Below are 19,579 nucleotides of genomic sequence, written 5' to 3'. Positions count from 1 at the left end.
GTAGCCTTGATACAAAATTATTTTGAGTTTGAATACATGAAAAACAAAATAAAGTTCATTATATTATTCCTTTAGTTATCGTTGCTAAAATTATTACATCACCGCGGAAAAAAATATAGCATAAAATAGGAATTTTAAAATGAAATTGTAAAACCAGTCCGTTTAACTTGTGTGGTAGTTCTAGCGTTAAACGTGCTTGTATTGTATGTCGTTCGTAAGAAACGTTGAATCTCTTGGTCGAATCGTATAATAAGATAATACGTCTGTTTGTAATTCGATTATAGAGATGTCCGAAATCAAGGTCGTTAAGAGAAGGAAAAGGCAATTTTACCGACGGAGGACACGTGGTAGGCGGACTCATTAAACTTTTCGTCGTTTCATCCTTTGGAGGAATCGTGTCGAGAGCAACGGCTCCAGCGGGAATACTGGTGTGGCGCGATTATACCGACCGCCAAGAGAAAGCTACCACAGGGAAAGATTATACGGGGTAAGGAAGAAGGGTTAAAGTAGTCCTCTCTGTTCCCGTCATGGAATGAGAATTCGAATGTTTCTGAGGAGATGCGAGGGTTGAGCAAGGACAGACTCCTTTGTCCTCCAAAGAGCGTCGTTCTTTATCTTCGTTTTTGTTATTTAAGTCTGTTGGATCCAATCGGATGAAATTAATGTTTCGCTGTTATTAGCAGAAGTTAGTCAAGCTAACGTCGAGAAACTCTTGTAACATCATATCACGAGTACGCTAGTATGGGAACCAGTTGGACGAAGTAAAAATAACAAGTCATCAGGGTGAAGTTATAAGTTTCCAAGTTGGTCTGGCTCTTCTTGCTTGCTTGTCACCCCGTGTTTCTTCGTTAATATAATTGACTGGCGGTGAAAGTGCCGAACCAGCAAGTAGATGATACATGAGACCAGTACGTTCGGTTTTCTACGAGACTACTCGGTTTCTGCGACGTTGACGTCGCGTCCAAGCCAGTCGTCCGATTTATCGAATCGACGGTAACACGATACGATGCGTGGATCGAATTATACGCAACGAGAGCAGGCTCTAGGCCAGCGCGCATTCACTTCCAACCGCAGTCTCGAGTCGTTTATTCTCTGATTACTCGTTTCTTCGAGCAATACGAAGCACCGTAAGCAAGGCTTAGAGACTTTGGGACGGTAGTTGCAATTTTTCTTCGAATTTTTAGTCTCGTTGCGAACAAAATGCTCACGATACGTGTCCCGTTACTCGAGTCTAGTTTCTGCTCCATAAAAATAAATATTCAAGCATACCGAGAGTGTAATTAAAGTGTATCTCGAAAACGTTTTCTCGGTTCTTCCGCGGTGGGGAATAAACCGAAGAGTCGGCTGTTACCATAAATTCTTAATCCGAATCGACGGTAAAACTGAAAGTTAACCAAGTTCGGTAACATTAGCCGTAACAATGCTCGCAGTAAGTTCTTACGGTAACGATGCTGTAACGACGGTTTCCGGACCGTGGCAATTTCTCGCGATAAAGTCACCGATGGGACCCACAAGAATTAAACTTGCTCAAGGGCTGGGTTTTGTCGATGGTGCACGTCGCGTCGCATAGGGATTAAAATTTTACGATCATCGTATACTCCGTTCTCTTATATTTGCTATCCAAAAATTCAAGAATCCGCCTCTTTATCGATATTGAAGTAACTACTTCAAGAAAAACTCTACATCTTTATTTATGTATATCCGTGATCTGGAGATTGCTATTACGCAGAAATATTCCAAATAAGGAGCGGTGCATATTATTGTACCCTTGAGTATACATTATGCTTTGGGTTGCAAGGTCTAGGAACAAAGGAACTAACAAATAGATTTCTATTTATGTTCCCTGTAGCCTCTAGTCAAAGCTATAAGTTTTGACTTTTTTGGTAATGTCCTTTTGCTTTAAATATAAAAGCGTGCTCAATATCGTTCCATTGTCTAGTAACACTAAGAGAGTAAGGATTTGAAACAGTATAAACTTATACATTGTATTTATATTTATACCTTTAATTATTTCAATATACTTTTCTATTACAAATTCATCAACTCGTTCTTCGATCAGTCAACCTCAACCTCAACGATCGGAATAAATCTACCGAAACGAAATAATTTGACGAGCTGTTCGTAAGTGAATAGACGAAAAAATATTTTATCCATATAACACGGTGCAGCGGATCGTAAACTAATCAGGAATGCAGATATCGCATAGACAACTTTATCAAATTCCTATGTAACGCGCTATTATGGTTGAGGAAATTCGAATTGAAGCAGATTACCTGGCGGAAATTAGTCAAAACTAACAAAAGCCATGCCGACCCTGTGGTATTCAGCGGTCGCAATCGCGGCTGGATCGCGATCCGCAATTCCGCAAATGGGGCGGTTCGAGCCTTCGAACAAAAGATGTAATAATTCTGCCCCCTGTTTTCCAGCACCCCCTTTTCACTTTCCACCCCTCTTTCTTTCTTCCCCTCGTTCCTCCACGCTTCACTTTCGCCCTCCTTCACCATCCTCTCTTTCTTTCTCTCTGCTCCAAGTCTCTCCAACCCTTACGAGAAACCCTTTGTTTGCAAAACAAACAAGAATCGTTTGCTCACAAGAGTCAGGGAGCGTGGTAACGGAGGTACGAGCCTCTAGCTGGAGGGCGCGGAATTTTAATTACACGAATATTATCGGGACGCGTCATAATTGCATTATTGGATTTGGAAACTGACGATCAACCGAGTCGTGTGATTCACGCAAGCTGATTCCTTGATAATTTCATATACATCGGACATTATATTAGGCGTCTTGTGGTTTTGATTTTTTTTTTATTATTTTCTCTTCTCTACGTAGTCGCTATTATCTCGATGCTTTATTCGATACACAAGCCAGGCTGATGTCTCGTTGGAAAGTTGTACAGGCAGCCGCCGATCCAGTCGTGATGAATGAATCCGCACCTTTTTAATATATCGACGTCATAAAATGCCGCTGGTAATCTGGATGGGCGACATTGTAAACATTTTAATTAAAACCTACGGAGGATATTTAATTTCGAATAATTAATGGTCGTTCGTCGAAAATTCATGCATCCCGGACAAAAGCCATCGCCCTCGCGATTACTCTTGATTTCATTACACGAATCAACAATCGCGTCTCTGACGGCTATTAAGCACCCCTTTTTTCCACCATACCTACACCACCCCTCTCTCACCGTGCTGCCCCTGTCTTCCGTTGTTTGTCGACAGCGATTTTGTTCGGTGAAACATTCGAAACGACCTATCGACATGCACTCGAAACTTATTGGAAAATATTTGCGTATCTTTTATCGAGTAGCCCGGGCTCATGGTTTTAACGTTTTTCATAAAATGTACACGCGGAAGTAATGGAAAAATAAATAAAGGCAATCCGTTTTTGCATGTTGACACTTTGTCCGGAGTTCCCGTTTGATTCTTGATATGTAAACGTTCTTCGGTCTCCCCTCGAACGTTTCCCGATGCCCTACCCTCGATGCACAGATTTCTTCCCGGTGAATATTTCCTTGCTCGTGTAACGCAGTCCAGTCACGAATTCCGCTTTCTTACATATTTATACACCCGAGGAAACGAGACAATGCCGGGAAATGTTAGAACGAAATGGACGTTCGCAGAGACCGTTCGATACCCAAGAGGAAACAACGTCGTTCGTATTTACAGCGATTCCACGCATCGCAACAACGATCGACGATGTCTCTGTGCTCCGCGTACAACGAATTTATACACCGGAACGGCGGTCTAAAGCACGCATCGCAAGCATCCTTCTATTCTTGCCGAGCCATTTTCCTGGATAACGATTTTACGATTTGACAACTGCCGAAAAAACACACCCGCACCCATACGCGGAAAAATGGTACCACGCACGTCACGGTACAATAACAACGTAGCCAGCCTAGTGTACCTTTTGACCGTACGTACGCAGCCGTGAAACTCGATTTCATCGGACCGCACAGGGTAAGCCCGCTGAAAGACGAATATATTCGCGTATTTCGAACTACGCGCCAATTTTCTTTGAACAACGGCCGCGTCTCGCTCGCGCGCAGACAATGCACAGCGGATTCAATAAAACCGCAACAATAAGGGTGAAAACGGTGGGGTCTGGCCAGGGATGAGGAGAGGAACGAGGGAAGAGAGAGGCTGTAACGGCGCGAGAATGGGAAAGCGTAGGGTAATTTGAATGAAGAGACAAGAGACAATGCGTGAGCGGAGCAGAGAACAGAGGAGAGGAGGCGGCGAAGGCGGGTGAAAACAACCGCGGAATCAAATTAGAGACGATGGGATGGGCCAGGTGGAAGTACTAGCGGCTGCGGGGGTTGGACTGGAGGACAACCAAGAGGAGCCTGGGGTAATTATATTTACAAGTGGCAGATCTCGAAAACAAAGGACCCGAAGATTGCTCGATTCATTCGACAACTCCCCGAAGAATCGTCCTTTTTTTCCACTGCCTTTTCGGGAAAAATCGTAGCCGATTAGTACCTCGCTATGGTCTTTCCCCAATTTAATGCGATAAGATCTGTTTATCGTCCGTTCGTTTTTTTCTTCTTCTACCTTTCTTTCTTCTTTTTTTCTTTTCTTTCTTTTTCATAGTAAGACGACGGGAACGATTATCGGAATCCATTGTAACTCGAGACTCTTTTCAGTCGTCGTTGAAACAATAGCGTTTATCGGAAGTTGCGCGATCTTCGCTTTCAGAATACGATTTCGCGAACTTCTGTTTAAAGCACGATTTAAACAGCGAAATTTTCAAATTAAATTGCGTCACGCGACGGAACAAGCGTCGTTTCGATGGAGAGGGTAACGAGTTTTTTCTAGGTGCGATTTTTTACAGGCTTCGATTGGCTTATATCGAAGCCTTTCAACATTCTCGTTCAAGCTCGCCGATATACCGTAATTTTGTTTTCGTAGGAAAGGCGAATGGTGGTTGGAAATACCTTAAACGCGTTTTATAAGAAGTCCTGGCAGTGGACCAATTTTTATTCTTCAATTTTAGCCCAACGAAACGAGCAAAAGTAGATAAAATAAATGTATCGTTCTGTTAAAAAAAAAGAAAACAGAAAAAGATCCTTTTAAACATCGCATCCCTGTCGATAGATCTCACCCTTGCCACCATCGACCCTTGTCGTATATTTTCATATATCCTCTGCGACCGGACAAAGTATTATGAGAACATAGTTCGCATACCTTGAGTGCCGATCCTATACGTACTATTACAGGTGTATGTACTATTGTTATGTTTCTCTCGTAGAATAGTATTCTTCTCGTTTCTTTGTTCAGACGTGTTTTCAAAAATATTCCAACTATCGAAGCGAAGATTCTCACGCCGTTACATATTACATTTATATTTATTCGAAATATTTCTGTACACATATTTTCTATCGTTATATTATTTCATAATAGTCATTGAAACGATACTTTTCAATACGGTGGATTTGCCGACGTATATTTTTATCGAAAAATTAAAACATAGTACGCGTTATAAAGAGAGATATATTTACTCTGATTTTGGCGAGCGAAATGCTAAATTAAATCGGCGGCAGGGTAATCGTTATCGACGATGCAACGAAAAAGAGGTGCGAGAAGAATGAAAAGGTTTTACTATCCGGTAGAAATGGAAAGCGGACGAATGTGCAGGGACATTTGACGCAGCCCTCCAACCGTCGCGTTATGGAATTTTTGTGGAACGGCTTTTTTTAATTGATGCAATTCAAACCAGTCAGCCAGGACGGCTGTGGCACTCGTAAAACTTTTCGTCGCCTTTCGCTTGAATTCGAAGTTCCAAGAGTTTTCTTTTGCAACCTTCGCTTCTCTCTTTTTCCCTCCCTTCGTTTTTTCTTTTATCGTAAACGATCCCTCTGGGAAATAAAGAAAAGAGAACAAACCGACAAGAGGAATTTGAATTCTATAAAGAGACTTTAAAACTCGAAAATTTCCACTCGAAATATGCAACGAAGCCGGGAGATGTTTAAAGAATCTGGCGAGATGATCCGCGTATCCAAAAGCGAAGATAAAAGATCAGGTTCGATATGAAGATTTTAAGAAAGGAATAAAGGAAAACAAGGCTCACCTCGACCAGCCTTCTTCTTCGCGTGCTCATTTTGGCATAATGAAAAGCTTAGCAGTTGGTTTAACTTGGCCGAGGATTAAGTTTACCTCGTTCCAAGGGTGCCAGAGCAGCGTGGAATTTCTACCTCTTATTTTTCCGCTTCCTCGCCCCTGCGTTGGAAAAGAGCGCTCGCTAGGTATTTCTTAATTAACAGCAAGTATCTCGTTCCACGGAAGTTGCCTTATTAATTAATATTACAAAAGGGAGTCCAGCTGTCGTGGCGGAGGAAGGGCGAGCCGCTTAACGATTACGCGTTTCACCTCGATTTGATTTTCGATTTTGCGGCTCGAACAGATTTACAAGCGAGAGTAATCGTGTTTGTACAAGGGGATATGGCGTTAACGCGATTTTAATTCTCGTTGCTCGTTTCTGCATATTTCTCACTTACGTTCCAACGATCCGTTTCAACGATTGTATTCTTTCCACTCGACGCTCTTCAAGAATATCGTTTAGAAGGAGTTGAAAGATGTTGGTTGCACGGAGGTTCGGGAAAGAAAGTTGTTGGAGGCGTAGTAAGACACTGGCCCGAAGGTGGACCGGAGGTGGGGAATAAAGAAAAGGAACTGAGAAAGAGAAAATGGTTATTTGAGCAGCTAGCCTTATAGCTCGACAAAGAATACGAAAGAATGGGCAACGACGAGGAAAAAGGAGATGTACGGTGGCGTTGAAGTGGCCCGGTTCAAGCGAGAAGAAAAATATGTAATATCGCTCGGGGCGTTTTAATAAACCGAGTTGGCCAATCAAAGCGGGAGTTAAGGAGCTTTCTTGCCTTTTAACGGCCACTTTTACGCGCGTTTAAATCACACTTCGCGCCACTCCTAGCCGTCGAGAATAATAGGGGGCAGGGGTGCGCCGAGGGGGAGGGCGACGGCCAACGTTGGGAAAGTGTGCAAGGTATGGCAACGGAAAGAAAAAATATCCAGGAAGGCGTAGAAATATTTTTATGACTGAACGGCTGTGAGATTGAATGAAAGTGGGAACGAGGGAAATGTGGCAACAAAAGAGAGAGAAGCAATAGCGGAACAGTGGAGGGAGAAGGGTGGTGGCGAGAGGGTCGAGAGAAAGGACAGAGAAAAGAAGGAAAAGACAGAGAAGATTGGTTGCTTTGTAACCGGTGTATGCACGATACGCTTACGATGCCGGGTCAAGAGAATAAACGTACTCACCCACACAGAATCGCGCGATAACGTATACCACGGTCCGCTGGACGAACGTAAAAAAATGCGAAAACTTTCGTATTTCGTGCAGCCTCCATTTTTATTCGCGTCGGTTTTTCACTCTCGAGCACCGCGTCCCCGTGAACACCGGGGCGAGCCAGGACACGCGCGCTCATCGGCCGGATATTATTTCAGTCGGCGCATATTTCCGCAAATGAATTTTATGAAAACAGTTTTTGCTCTTTTAATTAATCGCTGTTCCGTCGCTGGACCCTCTCCCAAGCCACCCTCTGTCCCTATCTCCCTTCTAGCTTGGTCTCTTTCTCTCCTCCGGCGTGTCCACTACTCTTTTCACCATTCCGTCGACTCACGTGGATCACCGGACCGCGCAAAGCTTTTAATAATAATATTGTTTCAAGGGCCGCGAGAGGACCGCGATGCGTACGTTCTTCCCTTTTAATCACGTTCAGCGAATGGAATACGATTTTCGGCTGGCTACCACGCTACCCGCCGTATTCTCATCCGTGCTTTGTCCGAAATACACGTATCCATAGAAAAATACAACCGACAGATGGGCTATTGACGTTAAGTAAAATATCTTTCTTGAAATTATTTTGAATCAACCACATACAATTGCCGCAAAAGAGATTTTCGCATAACCATACTTTCCGATAAAAAGTTTTCGTATCAGGTTCTATATATGTTACATTTTCGCAGTATCAAGTTTTTGTAGCTACATGGAAGTACTGCTAAATGATACAAAATTTGATATATTTGAAGGTAATTAATTATTATGGCGTAATAAATACAATGGGGGTACGCGAATACCTTTGGTGACCGCTGTATTTGATTGCAATTTGACAATTATATCCTTTGATTTAATATATTGATCTTTCGATTTTCTGTATACATTAAAACAAATATAATCGGGACGTTGTACTAATTAAGCGATACAACCGAATTCGGTTAAGTTGTTTGCTGGTATCCGTGATTCGCGTGCATTAAATCGGTACACGCGATTCATCAGAAAGTTTCGCCTGTATTTGTGGCGAAGTAAAGTGGCGCTTGTACGGACATTTTGTACAAACAGGAATAATCGTCGACCAATTAGACGGCCGCGAGCAAGGTTTTATAGTTAGACGAACCTTCGGGCAGCTAGGTGCGCCGCGGATAATCGCGGCCATAAATAACATTTATCGGTAGTCCGTCGGTCTAATTGCCAATGATTACCGTAGGTCGCACAGGAAAAATTGCCAATTTACATCGAATGCCCGCTCTCTCTCCACCACTCGTTTCCAGCTTAGTTTACTTGCCGCAGTCGTTCGATTCCAGATAAGCCGTTCTTCTGACGAAATCAGACTGTGTTTTACGACCGAAATCGCGTTATTTTCTCGGTCGAATCGAGAAATTTCTATTTGCGCGAAAAATTGTGTTGAGAAAGAAAGAGGAAATTATTTTAAGCTCCGTACTAGCTCGTGCTTCAAATTTTCTACCATCTCGATATTATTGACACATTCGGCAAACCTCGAGCGGTTCCTTAAAAATTGCTCCCTTTTCGATCTCTCATATCCTAGACCATCGCTTCTCTTCCGTTTTTTTTTTCTTTTTTTGTTCTCGAGGCGAATACAGCGAGGGTTCGCGCTCACAGTCGAATAGAGTTGGATCTCGCTCTCCTGAATACGCAATGCGATTTATTCGCAACGTGGCGTATAAAACACAAAGGACTGCGTATGATTGGTAAATTATTGAGGTATATCGGATTTGTCGGCCAATCACGTAGTGCCCTTAAATAATTCAGAGGAAGCGCGAAGGATGCGAGAAACGCAGGGAAAATCTCGGGACAGTAACGGGGATGCGAAGATATTACGAAGAATTGACTTTAAAGTTACGAAATCAATATCATAGACGTTCGCGTTTTCGTCATTTCTTTGCTATATGTTAGGGAGGTTAGGCAGGTATTGTATAGAACGACACGGTTAACATCGAAACAGTAATTTTATTTTAATTAATATTTCTATGATAGAACTATGATACAAAACATATCTATACTAGCGAACGTACACACTTCCTTACGTATTCTCGGTCAAAGATTTTACATGCATCGTACATAGCGTTTAAGACGAAATGGACTAGGTGTTTTTTTTTCTCCCGTTAGACAAGCTGCTTGGATACAATGTACGTCAAGGGAACATACTCGATGATGTAGGTAACGATAGTGTGACTAGAGATCGCCTACCACAGTCACTGCTAATCGTAATCTATACGAGTTAATTTGGTTAGACAATCGGTTAGTAGTCGTACGAGACGATATGGGTTTTTCCTTTTTACTGATCGTTACGTTTCATTTTTCGTCCCAGAGACGCTTAGCGTTAGGAACTACGCGCGTACTCGTAAAATCGTAGAGTATCGTGGAAGTATTCGTTATGCTTACAAAATACAAAACAAAACGTTCCGATAGAAAAATTCGATAAAAACGATAGAACGATCATAGGCTCGCTCGCTCGCGAGTATTTTCATCGTGACACGCGATAAAGTACGTAACCGTCGATAAGAAAGAGATCGAACACGAAAGAAATCGCAGTCGTATCTGTTTTCTCATTGGAAATGGAAAACTGTTCGTTTCCCGTAAAAATTATCGTATCCGACAGACGTAAGCCTATTATCGTTCGAGCGATCGTGAAACTCTTTTCCGGAGGCGTGCCACCGACAAATCTCCGCAGCGTATGGCATCAAGGAAATAAAACATTTTCTTCGGCCGGTCTGCTCGTTTCTGATAGCGGCCCCGGCCAATCCGAGAGAAAGAGAGAACTTTCGGCATAACTCAGCCTCGTTATCTGACTCGCAAATAAGGCAACGGAAAAGTTCGCGACATCAATCTGGCCCTCTACCGGGAGATTCGAAGTTGAAACAATGCTTAAGTCACCCCTAACGTATGAGCCCCAAGGGGGGTGGCGAGGTTGGTTCTGGCTGGTTTGGATGGCGAAGCCGGAGCTACCGATCCGATCTGCCAAGCCAACCTCGCTCACCAATTTCACTCCGTTTGGCTATTCCTCCAGTTCTACCTCCGGTAGTTCGTTGGTCCGGTAGTCCGGTAAAGCTAGATTTACCGGCGTTACCCGCAACGGACAGCAAAGTCGACTACAAGAACAGCCAAACTTTGATCACCCCTGAGCATTTGGTTTACCCGCATTGTTTCCTCGCGCGTTCTAACCTCATCCTGCTTCAACCCCTTTTTCTCCCTTGCTCTTCTGTTCGCTGGCCACTTCGTCCTTCCTGTTGATTTTTATATTCTACCTTAGCCTGCGAAATTCGAGCAATTAAACTTCTAAACAGCACCAATGATTTCACTCATGTCGACTCGTACAGTCTTCAGAGTCTGGTCACCTGCTACGCCATGATATAAAATACGTCTTAACTTGATAACTTCAAACGCGAATTTAAGATCAGCACGTTGTTTCTCTGGATGAACTTGACTTCAAGATCCATTGAAATTCGTTAGAAATTATGATGTAACAGGCATCTATTTATTAGAGTACCATCTAGTAGATTTTAGAGAAATAGAAGTTGCTATTGCGAAAGTGTTTAACATTTTGTCTATGCGTGATTTTACGGATGTTCGTCTATTGGTCGTTAGAACGACGACCACTCTTGGCTGTTGTTTAATAACGAATCTCGAACGTGTAAGCAGACTTTTGAGACTCCAGTAACGAGCGAACATTCCGAGTGTTACTACGATAGCGGCAATGATGATAGAAGACGTCCGTGTCGTTAAACGAATTTGGCAACGCATTTGTGATACGATCGATACGTCGGCGCTTACTTCGTTTGTCATTTGGTATCGTAAGGTGCTTGTGCATTGATACCGTTTAAATTATTCATGGAGGTTAGGATGTTATGGGCGCTCGAGCTCGCTGGCGCTGCGTATCCATTGTGGTTATGGGTCGTCTCTCCGTTTACTTGTCTCTGCGGGCCTCCCGGAGACATGATCTGAAAGACAGAAATCGTCAAAGTTATAACGTGTTCAAAAATTGCGACGATTCCACGCGGTGTGGATTAATTTAAAGGTAGAATACTGGTCGGAAGCATTCTGAAGGATAATTGCAATATTATACGTTAACATTAGATTTATCGACGACTGTTAAAGTATAAAATTTGTCCGAAAGAAATCAACATAGTAGATATCATCCGATACCTGAAAAAATCCACGATACAGAAAAAAGAACTAGCTTCATTTACATATAATCAACGAGAAATTTAATTTTACGAAACATCGTTCAAACGTCCAAACATTCGCCATTGTAATAAGACGAATATGAAAAATTATGTTATTCGTCGTTTGACCGCTCTAGTCCTGGCGTTAAAATCTTTTTGCAGAAGAGGACAGCTTCGAAGCTTTGTTAAATCGACGAATCTACGATAGCGTAAAGGTGGATAGAAACTGGTTGCCTTGTAATTACATTAGCAATCAATCGACCGGGCAACGCCTTAATCTGATTCGAGCAATTATTCACGACAGAGACTTAAAACTCGAAAGAAGGGAAGGTATTCGCGCAGTGAAAGGGGTTGATGCCACTAACGAATTCGTTTTAGACACGGTGTTCTTGTTCCTGCTCCGCCGTCTCTACGGTTCTACTCCAAAAACAAAAGGCCAGAAGAACGAACTTGTATCTCAGTTCAGACGGAGCAACTCAACTTGGGCGTTTCCACTCGTCCCTCCTATCTTTTCCCTCTCGATATCCTCTCTTTCGTTTCTGTTCTTTCTCTTTCTCCGCGCCACTTGTCTCGGTCTTTAGCCGTCTCTATCTGCAAGCCATATCCACCGGAACGACGACGAAGGAGGGGGAAAGGGAGAAAGAAGTGCTCGTGGAAGTAGTAAGTAGAGGGTACCACGGGGAACAAGAGATGCCGCTAGGATAGATAAGTGGCGTTGAAAACTTCAAACTTGGTATTTCTAGCTCCGCTGTTCCCTTCGCCATCAGTTTCTCTTAGTTTCGCCGGCAAAGGTGTTAAATTATACAGGCTTAAAATTCGGCAGACCGTGCGGCACAGCCCTTACTGACGAGATCCACCCTTACCATGATTTTACTTCGCGAGTTGATCATGCTAACTTTCGCACGATGAACGAACCTGCCATTCTCATGATTTCCCTCATGCGCGTGAACTTTCGTGTCCACAAAGTGGCTGAACAGTTAGGGGGCGCGTTAGGGAAAGAAAAATAAAGGCTCGTTAGTAATTCTTTCGAATACGATATACGCTTTAAAAGGAAAGTTGAAATATGTACGGCGTTTTTAATTGGAAAATCTAAGGTGCAACTGACGGAGAAAAATTCGCACAGCCCCAACGGGAGCGAGTAATTAACCCGTAAATAATTATGATAAAAATGACAAAGCACCGCTGAAGAAATGCTTTATCGCCGTTGCAAGGGCGACTTTCTCCTCTGGAAGAATTTCTAAATCTTCTTGCCGCAACGGGAAACCCTTTTTAGCTTTTCGCGAGCCGACGAGGGACCATCGTCTTTCTTCCTCTCTTCTCGATACAAACGCCCTTCCATTTTATCTCTTTTCCTCCTCGCCTTTTGCTCTGTTTCTTTTCACCCCATCCCGGCCAGAAGCCCGCACGTAATTAAGAAATCTCCGTGGAAGGCTCCGGACCGCTGTTGGTCGGTACCACGGGTTAAATTAAGTCTATGACTTATTCAAGTTTTATCTACAATTGCCAGAGAAGGAATTACTGTCCCGTGGATTTACTGCCGTCTTTGTAATCAAACGGCACGCGCTCTGCGAATCGTTTACACAGATACAGATTGTTGGCACAGACTAATATGTACTCTAGTAAGATGAAGTCATTCGAGCGTAGGTTTCGTTAAAAATAATTTACATTCTTTACATTCGGCGACAAAGTTCGAAGGTAATTTCATCTCAGACACCGTCTCGTGAAAAATACGGTTTCGACGTTTAGATTTCGGTGCTTTAGATTTGTAGATTCTGATACAACAGATCTATATGATTCAATAGAAATCATCGTAACCTAATGAAATTCGGTTTTCTAGACGCTAGATTTATAGGAGTCGGTGAAAATCATCCTGAACATTCGAAATATAGACTTGTGAGTGAATCCCGAACTCGTAGAATCCGTTGTCCGATCTGCATGTCTCGCGGAGATATTCAAGTTCAAAGAGGACCGAGATTCGTTTGGAATTCTAAGATTCTTCAACTTAAACCTTCAACTGCAAAGTTCTACGAACGTAGATGATTCTTTCGAAGGTAAAATCGAGTTTCCACTCGGATCATAAGTCGAACGTTATCTGACTCTGCTTTAATAGGTCTGGAATCTTTTAGATCCACAACCACTTAAGCTTAATGTTTCCCTTAACTCGTTCCATTTTTAATACATTCGTCGTTTCAAATCCTTCACGTGCTTTTCTTTCAATTCAGTACACCAGACAGTAGGCAATTTATTTTTATTAACTCCATTGCGAAATTTCCTACGCCAGCGTAAACGTATCTTTACGCCTCGGCCACGAATAAGACATTAATCGCGACTCGACGAGAGAAGGTGAAGGCAGTTTGTAACTGACGGTAAATGCGGAGCATCGGGGGGTTGTCGGTGGTTACCGGGAGCTACGAGAATCGCGTGTCATTTGTCCGTTGATCTCCCGCGGCTGGGAAACAGCCAGGTGCAAGCTAGTTCCTCCACAGTGCTGCTTTTCTTAAGCGCAAAAATTAGCGCCACCCTCTACACCATTCGCCGCTCCGGTACCACGATCCTTGCCCGGCTATCCACCGCCCGAAGCACGAGATGAGAATTAGCCACGTCGTTTATCGAAGGAGGATCATTTAGAACAGAATGCCGTGAACCTCGCTATTTTACCAGGGATTATTATATCGCGTAGGATTTCCTTAATGTGCTTCATCATTTGGGATTTCCAGAGTTATTCGTGAAATACAGAGTCACGCTTAGCGATTCTCGATTAACAGGAAGCGTGTTCGTCGTTATTATTAGAACGTGAAATTATATTATCATAGGTGTAATTGCATTATTAGGCGGTAAAAACGTCTCCACTGATATTTTACGATTCTCTCTCGTGTTCTATTTTTGTCGGTCTAAATAAACTCGACGATGGCTGAGTTCTCTGTCGCGGTTAAGTGAACGCGCAGGTAAGACCACGCGCTACGTGTAATAATCGTTACAAAAGAGAGTAGAGGCCACGTAGCGTTCCGTTGTTTCGTAACTAAACTCATAATCTCACATAAGCTCGCAAGCTGGGCTTTCCCATGCGAGCTTTCTCCGCGTGCATTGTGTAAAGGGCTAGGCGGAAGCTTTATGTGAAATGTAGTCAAGTACCGTGAATCTAATAATACGTTTGTTAACAAAAACGATATGTATACGGGCCCGATGTCTCACAGGAGTTCCCTCGATTTTCTTCGTTATTATTTTAAAAGAATTCATATTATAACAGTAGATTAATTCTATCGTTACGGTAGATTCGTAGATAATGTTTTCACCCAGCGAATTATGCTTCGGTACACTTACGCACAGTAAGAATGACGAATATTCGGAAGTTTAATTTAATTCAGGTTCCTCGTGCACGTTCCGCGAACTTTAGAGGGTCTAATCGCCTGGAAGAAGTATAGAAGACGTTGTAATACCTTATTCGCCGTACGAATCTCGTACTGCACATTGATCCTCTTAAATTCCCATGTAGTCTCCGTCTTGGCATTAGCATATTATCTTCCGCAACCTCCTTCTCCATCGTTCCCCTTCTCCGTTCCCTAGTTCCACCCCCTTCGACCCTCTGATTCGCAGAGGACTTTGCAGACACTTGAGAGTTTGTTTTAAAACTCAGATAATCGTTTCCAACTCCCTTCCCTTCGGTTTCTCTCTCTTTCTCGTTACGTTCGGCTTCTCTCTTTCTTCGTCTCGACCTCTTCGCGGCATATCCCTTTCCCACGTTCCCGCGTTCTCCGTTCGAGTCTCGAGGGGAAAATTAGATCAAAATAAGACTTCTCGCCAATTTTTAAACGCGTTACAGTTGTCTCCGTGGGAAAGGGATATCGCGCCGTTGAAACGAAGTTAGCCGGGATGCCTTAAAAAGACGAGCGATCTCGAATCGATTAGAAACTCCCCTCTCGAACGGTTTTCCTAAACGCGTTTAAAGAGCCGCGTGACACGTTTGATAGATGAACGGCGAGCTTCTTTTCAACGAGACGTTTTCTTTCCACTTGGCGGAGAGTGGAGAGAGAAGTAGAAACGGAGCAGCGGTTGTTCGAGGGACGATGGTAATTGAATTTATCGAGGGTGATGACCGTCGTATTTTTTTCCATTCTCCTTTCCCTTTTTCGCCTCCATTACCGGTTTACCTAGGATCGCCTGGCACGCTCGAGTTATTCGTAAACGCTGCACGGTCAGGCGTTATTTACAAGAGCCGATGAGGCTGCCGAGTGCTCGGCTGAGAAAGATTGGGACAGCTGTCCGTTCTCAGGCAATCAGAAAAACTACCTTCCACCTCCTTCGGCCGAGGTAACTTCGCCATTCCCATAGCCACGGCTTAAGGAGAAGCGTTAAGGGTGGCAGCTGCCATGGCCTGGATGCGCACCCTCTTCGCGGTTTTTAAGAATCTTAGCGCCTCCTTCTTTGCCCCTCTTTACTCTTGATTTTGTCAAGTCGAGATAGCACGACCACTTTGCATTCCGTCGCGACGTTTAATTCCACCAACGAGCCGGCTGTTCCAAGGGTCGAATTATCCTATCCTTTCCTCCCTAACTCCTGTTGATCGTCGTTTCCGCCTAATCCGTTCCCACGATCTTTGTACAGTCGAATGAAACGTCCTCTGAGAACATCTCCGTAACGACGCGTCATCGATCGATATTACGATAATAAAACGAATCGATCTGTAGCTGCGTAAATCTGGAAAATTAGCATCGCCGATGACAATCTTGGTTTCCAATCTGAACGTACTAGCGCCACGTTGATTCGTGACACTTAATGAGAAACACGCGCGGCGAAACGATTCGCTACCTGACATTATCTACCGCGTCAAACTCACGCCGGAGACCAGCTGTCTCGGCGATTGTCTTTTCCATTCAGATGCTAAATGTCAGAATGACATTCACCGGAGGAAATAGAACGGCTCTCGATGTCGCCGGGGCAGACACCTTCGGGGTGTTCTCTGCGATCGAAGGTATTCACGCTTCAGGAACGACATGTCAAGAGAGATCCATCAGGCTTAACGTAATAGATGCGCAAACTACATTAGCATGCCGCGTCGATTATTGGCATTAGTCCGCCATACCGTTATTTCACAGCATCGGTCATTTATAACCCTCAGTCATAAACCCTCGGATGAAATCGATATTACAGCCGACTCATCGATCCGCGAAAAATCCTAGGATCCTGAGAAATCGCGTAACGAATGCAGCGACGCTTTTACGTCAGGCGTTACTTTCTTCCAGGTTTCCCAACGCTGCCTCTCTTCTACGTTCGTGTTCATTGCCGACCCTAGACTCGTCTCAGGTGTCGCTTAAAAGAAAGAAAAAAATTCAGTTCCGTGCGATCGGGACACCGCGATTTACGCGTTTCAACGTCGCGCGCGACGTTTCTTTCCAGTACGTGAGAAACAATCGTTGAGCAGTTCTACTTTCGCACGTAATTCCTCTTTCCCTTGTGACGTTTCCTTGCCACCGTTGGTTTTTCTGTCCAACACGCGGATTCCACAGCGCCCTGCCACTTTGGCTCACCAGTCGTACGTGCAAACCGATATTAATTGAACTAAACACTCACGCACGAGGAACGAACCACGCATACGGAAACGAAGGACGCGCGTAGTAGGCTACCGCTCGAGAACATGAACACTTACGTGGTGTAGAAATAGAGTCGCAAGGGTTAGCAACCCCTGAATTACACGTAGTTCCCCGGCAGAACGGTTAAGGGGAGAAAATTTGCATATTATAAGTAGTACACGCTGCCGAGTCTGATATCATCGGCTTGGGGACCTCGTTATTCTGTGCATGCGTACAATTCGAGCGTGTGCACCGGCAATCTAGCCTCTTCGACCACTCTTAAAAGTTTGTCTTGAAACTTCCTTAACGATACTTTCCAGCAATTATGCGAATCGTTTCTTCTATAGACAGGATTAAGACAGGGCTTACTAAAAATGAAGTAGTTGTCAAAGGAAAGCGTTGATGTTGGTAATCTGATTTTAGAATTTACAATTTTAAAATAATTATTGCGCGGTATTTACGGTGGTAGTAGATTTGTATCGCTATGCTTCTATACTCTTCAGGATGTTCATTATGAAAACGTTGAACCATCAAAATTTGGTTAGTAATTTTACACGATCGAGTTTGGAGAGAGAATTTAGGAAATCTGGATCTTTAATTAAAAGATTACAAGCGTAATGGGTTTATTTTTCTCGTAGCTCGTGTTATGCGAGTTTTATAAAGGAAATGTGCGTATTATCGTGCCGATTCACGTCGTCGATCGTGGCTCCTGTACGAGATATAACGACAAGTCGGACGATAGTTGATCGGTAAATATTGCACTTGGTAAATTATGGTACGTGACGCAAGCATGCAGAGGGACGTAAACATCCTTGCAAGACGGAGATCGGATTAAGTAGATCGGATCCACCTTGGGTCAGACAGGCGGAGGTCCGCGGTAAGGGCTTAAGGTACTGTTTCGAAGCACGACTGTTGTCTTAAGATAATCAAGAAACCCAAACGGCTTAACTAGACGACGAGTTTATAATTCCAACTTGGAAAGTAGCCATGGTTATCGGAAGACAACCATATCTTTAGGCATTTAACAGATAAAAGATATTATCGTTCAGACATAGAAAATAGAATAGATTTTTCTACGATCGTTTAAATTCCTTTATGATCCCGTCTTGATTAACATAATTAAAATTCCAAATAACTTGTAGATGGAAAGTAGTTTTCTATGCTATCTAAGGAATAATAATTTCTATTTTATCTTTCATTTATAAAAGAAGGAGTAGACTGACATTGTTCGTAAATTCATTTCATCCATCAACGTGCTTAAAATTCCAACTTGCAAGGCAAAGTAGCCCTCTATGATCATCGAGATAAGAAGAGTCGTTGCTTTTATCTTTTATCCATAGAAAACGGTAAAACTTTGCGTATTTATATATCGAAGAATCTACTCTACGGATAAAAATTCTGTACAATTTCTTGTCGATCAACGCGCTTAAAATACTCGCTGGTGTTTCGTTCCGGAGGACATTTTTCGCGACGACGGCAGCACGAGTTCTTCAACGAATTTCAGCTGGGTAATTCCACTTAAGACGCTGTCAAATCCTTATTCAAAGAGTAAATTCTTTCGCACGTTCCAGTCCCGGTGAAGAGGATGGATAGTTACGGTATGCGATGAGGCTTGCTTAACGGACGAGCTTAATTAATAAGGACACGCGATATCCTAACTCGTAAGATGATGGCGGGATGGTAAAGCATAGCTGAAGTCCCGAGGGAGTCCTTTGTTGTCGAGAGGGTCAGGACGAGCGACCTGCCACTTTAACCCACCTTAAGGGGTTACGTCTTAAGGAGTTTTGAACCTTCCAGAACATCCGATCATCGTAATCTCCGGCAGATTCGAAGCAGCGACGTGGACAGCGTCGCGCGGGTGAAAGCGATACGCTTGCACGGTCAGCATACATATTTTGCGACAGAACAGGGATATCGACCACGTTTATAGCGGTATCGCTGTCAAAGGATGTCAACTGGTATTCCATAGGATTATGTAGATCGCGGGACTAAGCGTAATCGATGATCGCTACGCGTGACGCTGCTTTTGAAAAGTATCGAATGCTCGATGTTCAAAGCGTTTAATTACCTGTGGTTGAAGATGAATCACTTGTCTCTTGATGTGCGCCAGAGTCGCGGTCGATGGCGGATGCACCGCCATGTTCGCAAAAACCAGTCTTTCCTCGTAGTCGCTCTCGCACAGGATTTTGTTCTCGCACAAGAAGAACTTGTCGCCTATACAGAATCTAGGAACAGAGAAAAATGAAATTATTTTTACGGAGTGGCATTTCGTTAAAGTAGTAAGAGTAGCGCGGATTAGTATGACGAGGCTGGGAAATGGCAGAGGTTTGAAGAAATTTCGGCTAAGAGTTGTCGGAGATAGGCGGAGTAGTAAAGCGTGCTAATTCCTTTTAAGACCGTTTTCCGTTCTGCTCCGTCGAGGAAATTGCGAGAAAATAAAAACAGGCAGCGAAACGCCACCGGTACCCCGTAGCTTCCGAGAGTGTCTTCGAGGTCCTTTAAATGTAAATTTCCACTCGATTCGCAGACGCT

The 19,579-nt window shown here is 43.5% G+C and overlaps 1 protein-coding gene across 1 annotated transcript in view; it reads right to left on the bottom strand.

The window, feature by feature from the left end:
* Positions 1-9,244: 9,244 nt before the first annotated feature.
* Positions 9,245-19,579, bottom strand: part of LOC117206616 (LIM domain only protein 3-like) — a 70,714-nt gene continuing 60,379 nt past the window's right edge. Inside the window, exons 5-6 of the mRNA XM_033446112.1 lie at positions 19,116-19,272; positions 9,245-11,255 (exon numbers count right to left, since the gene is read on the bottom strand). Of these exons, the coding sequence (XP_033302003.1) occupies positions 11,097-11,255; positions 19,116-19,272 (316 nt within the window). The 3' untranslated portion in view covers positions 9,245-11,096. The remainder of the gene's footprint in view (positions 11,256-19,115; positions 19,273-19,579) is intronic.

Source organism: Bombus bifarius, unplaced genomic scaffold, assembly GCF_011952205.1.
Source record: "Bombus bifarius isolate JDL3187 unplaced genomic scaffold, Bbif_JDL3187 scf7180000008008, whole genome shotgun sequence".
In the NCBI taxonomy this organism is placed as follows: domain Eukaryota; kingdom Metazoa; phylum Arthropoda; class Insecta; order Hymenoptera; family Apidae; genus Bombus; species Bombus bifarius.
The sequence above is the reverse complement of the archived record's forward strand: the minus strand, read 5'-3'. Positions and strand labels throughout refer to the sequence as shown.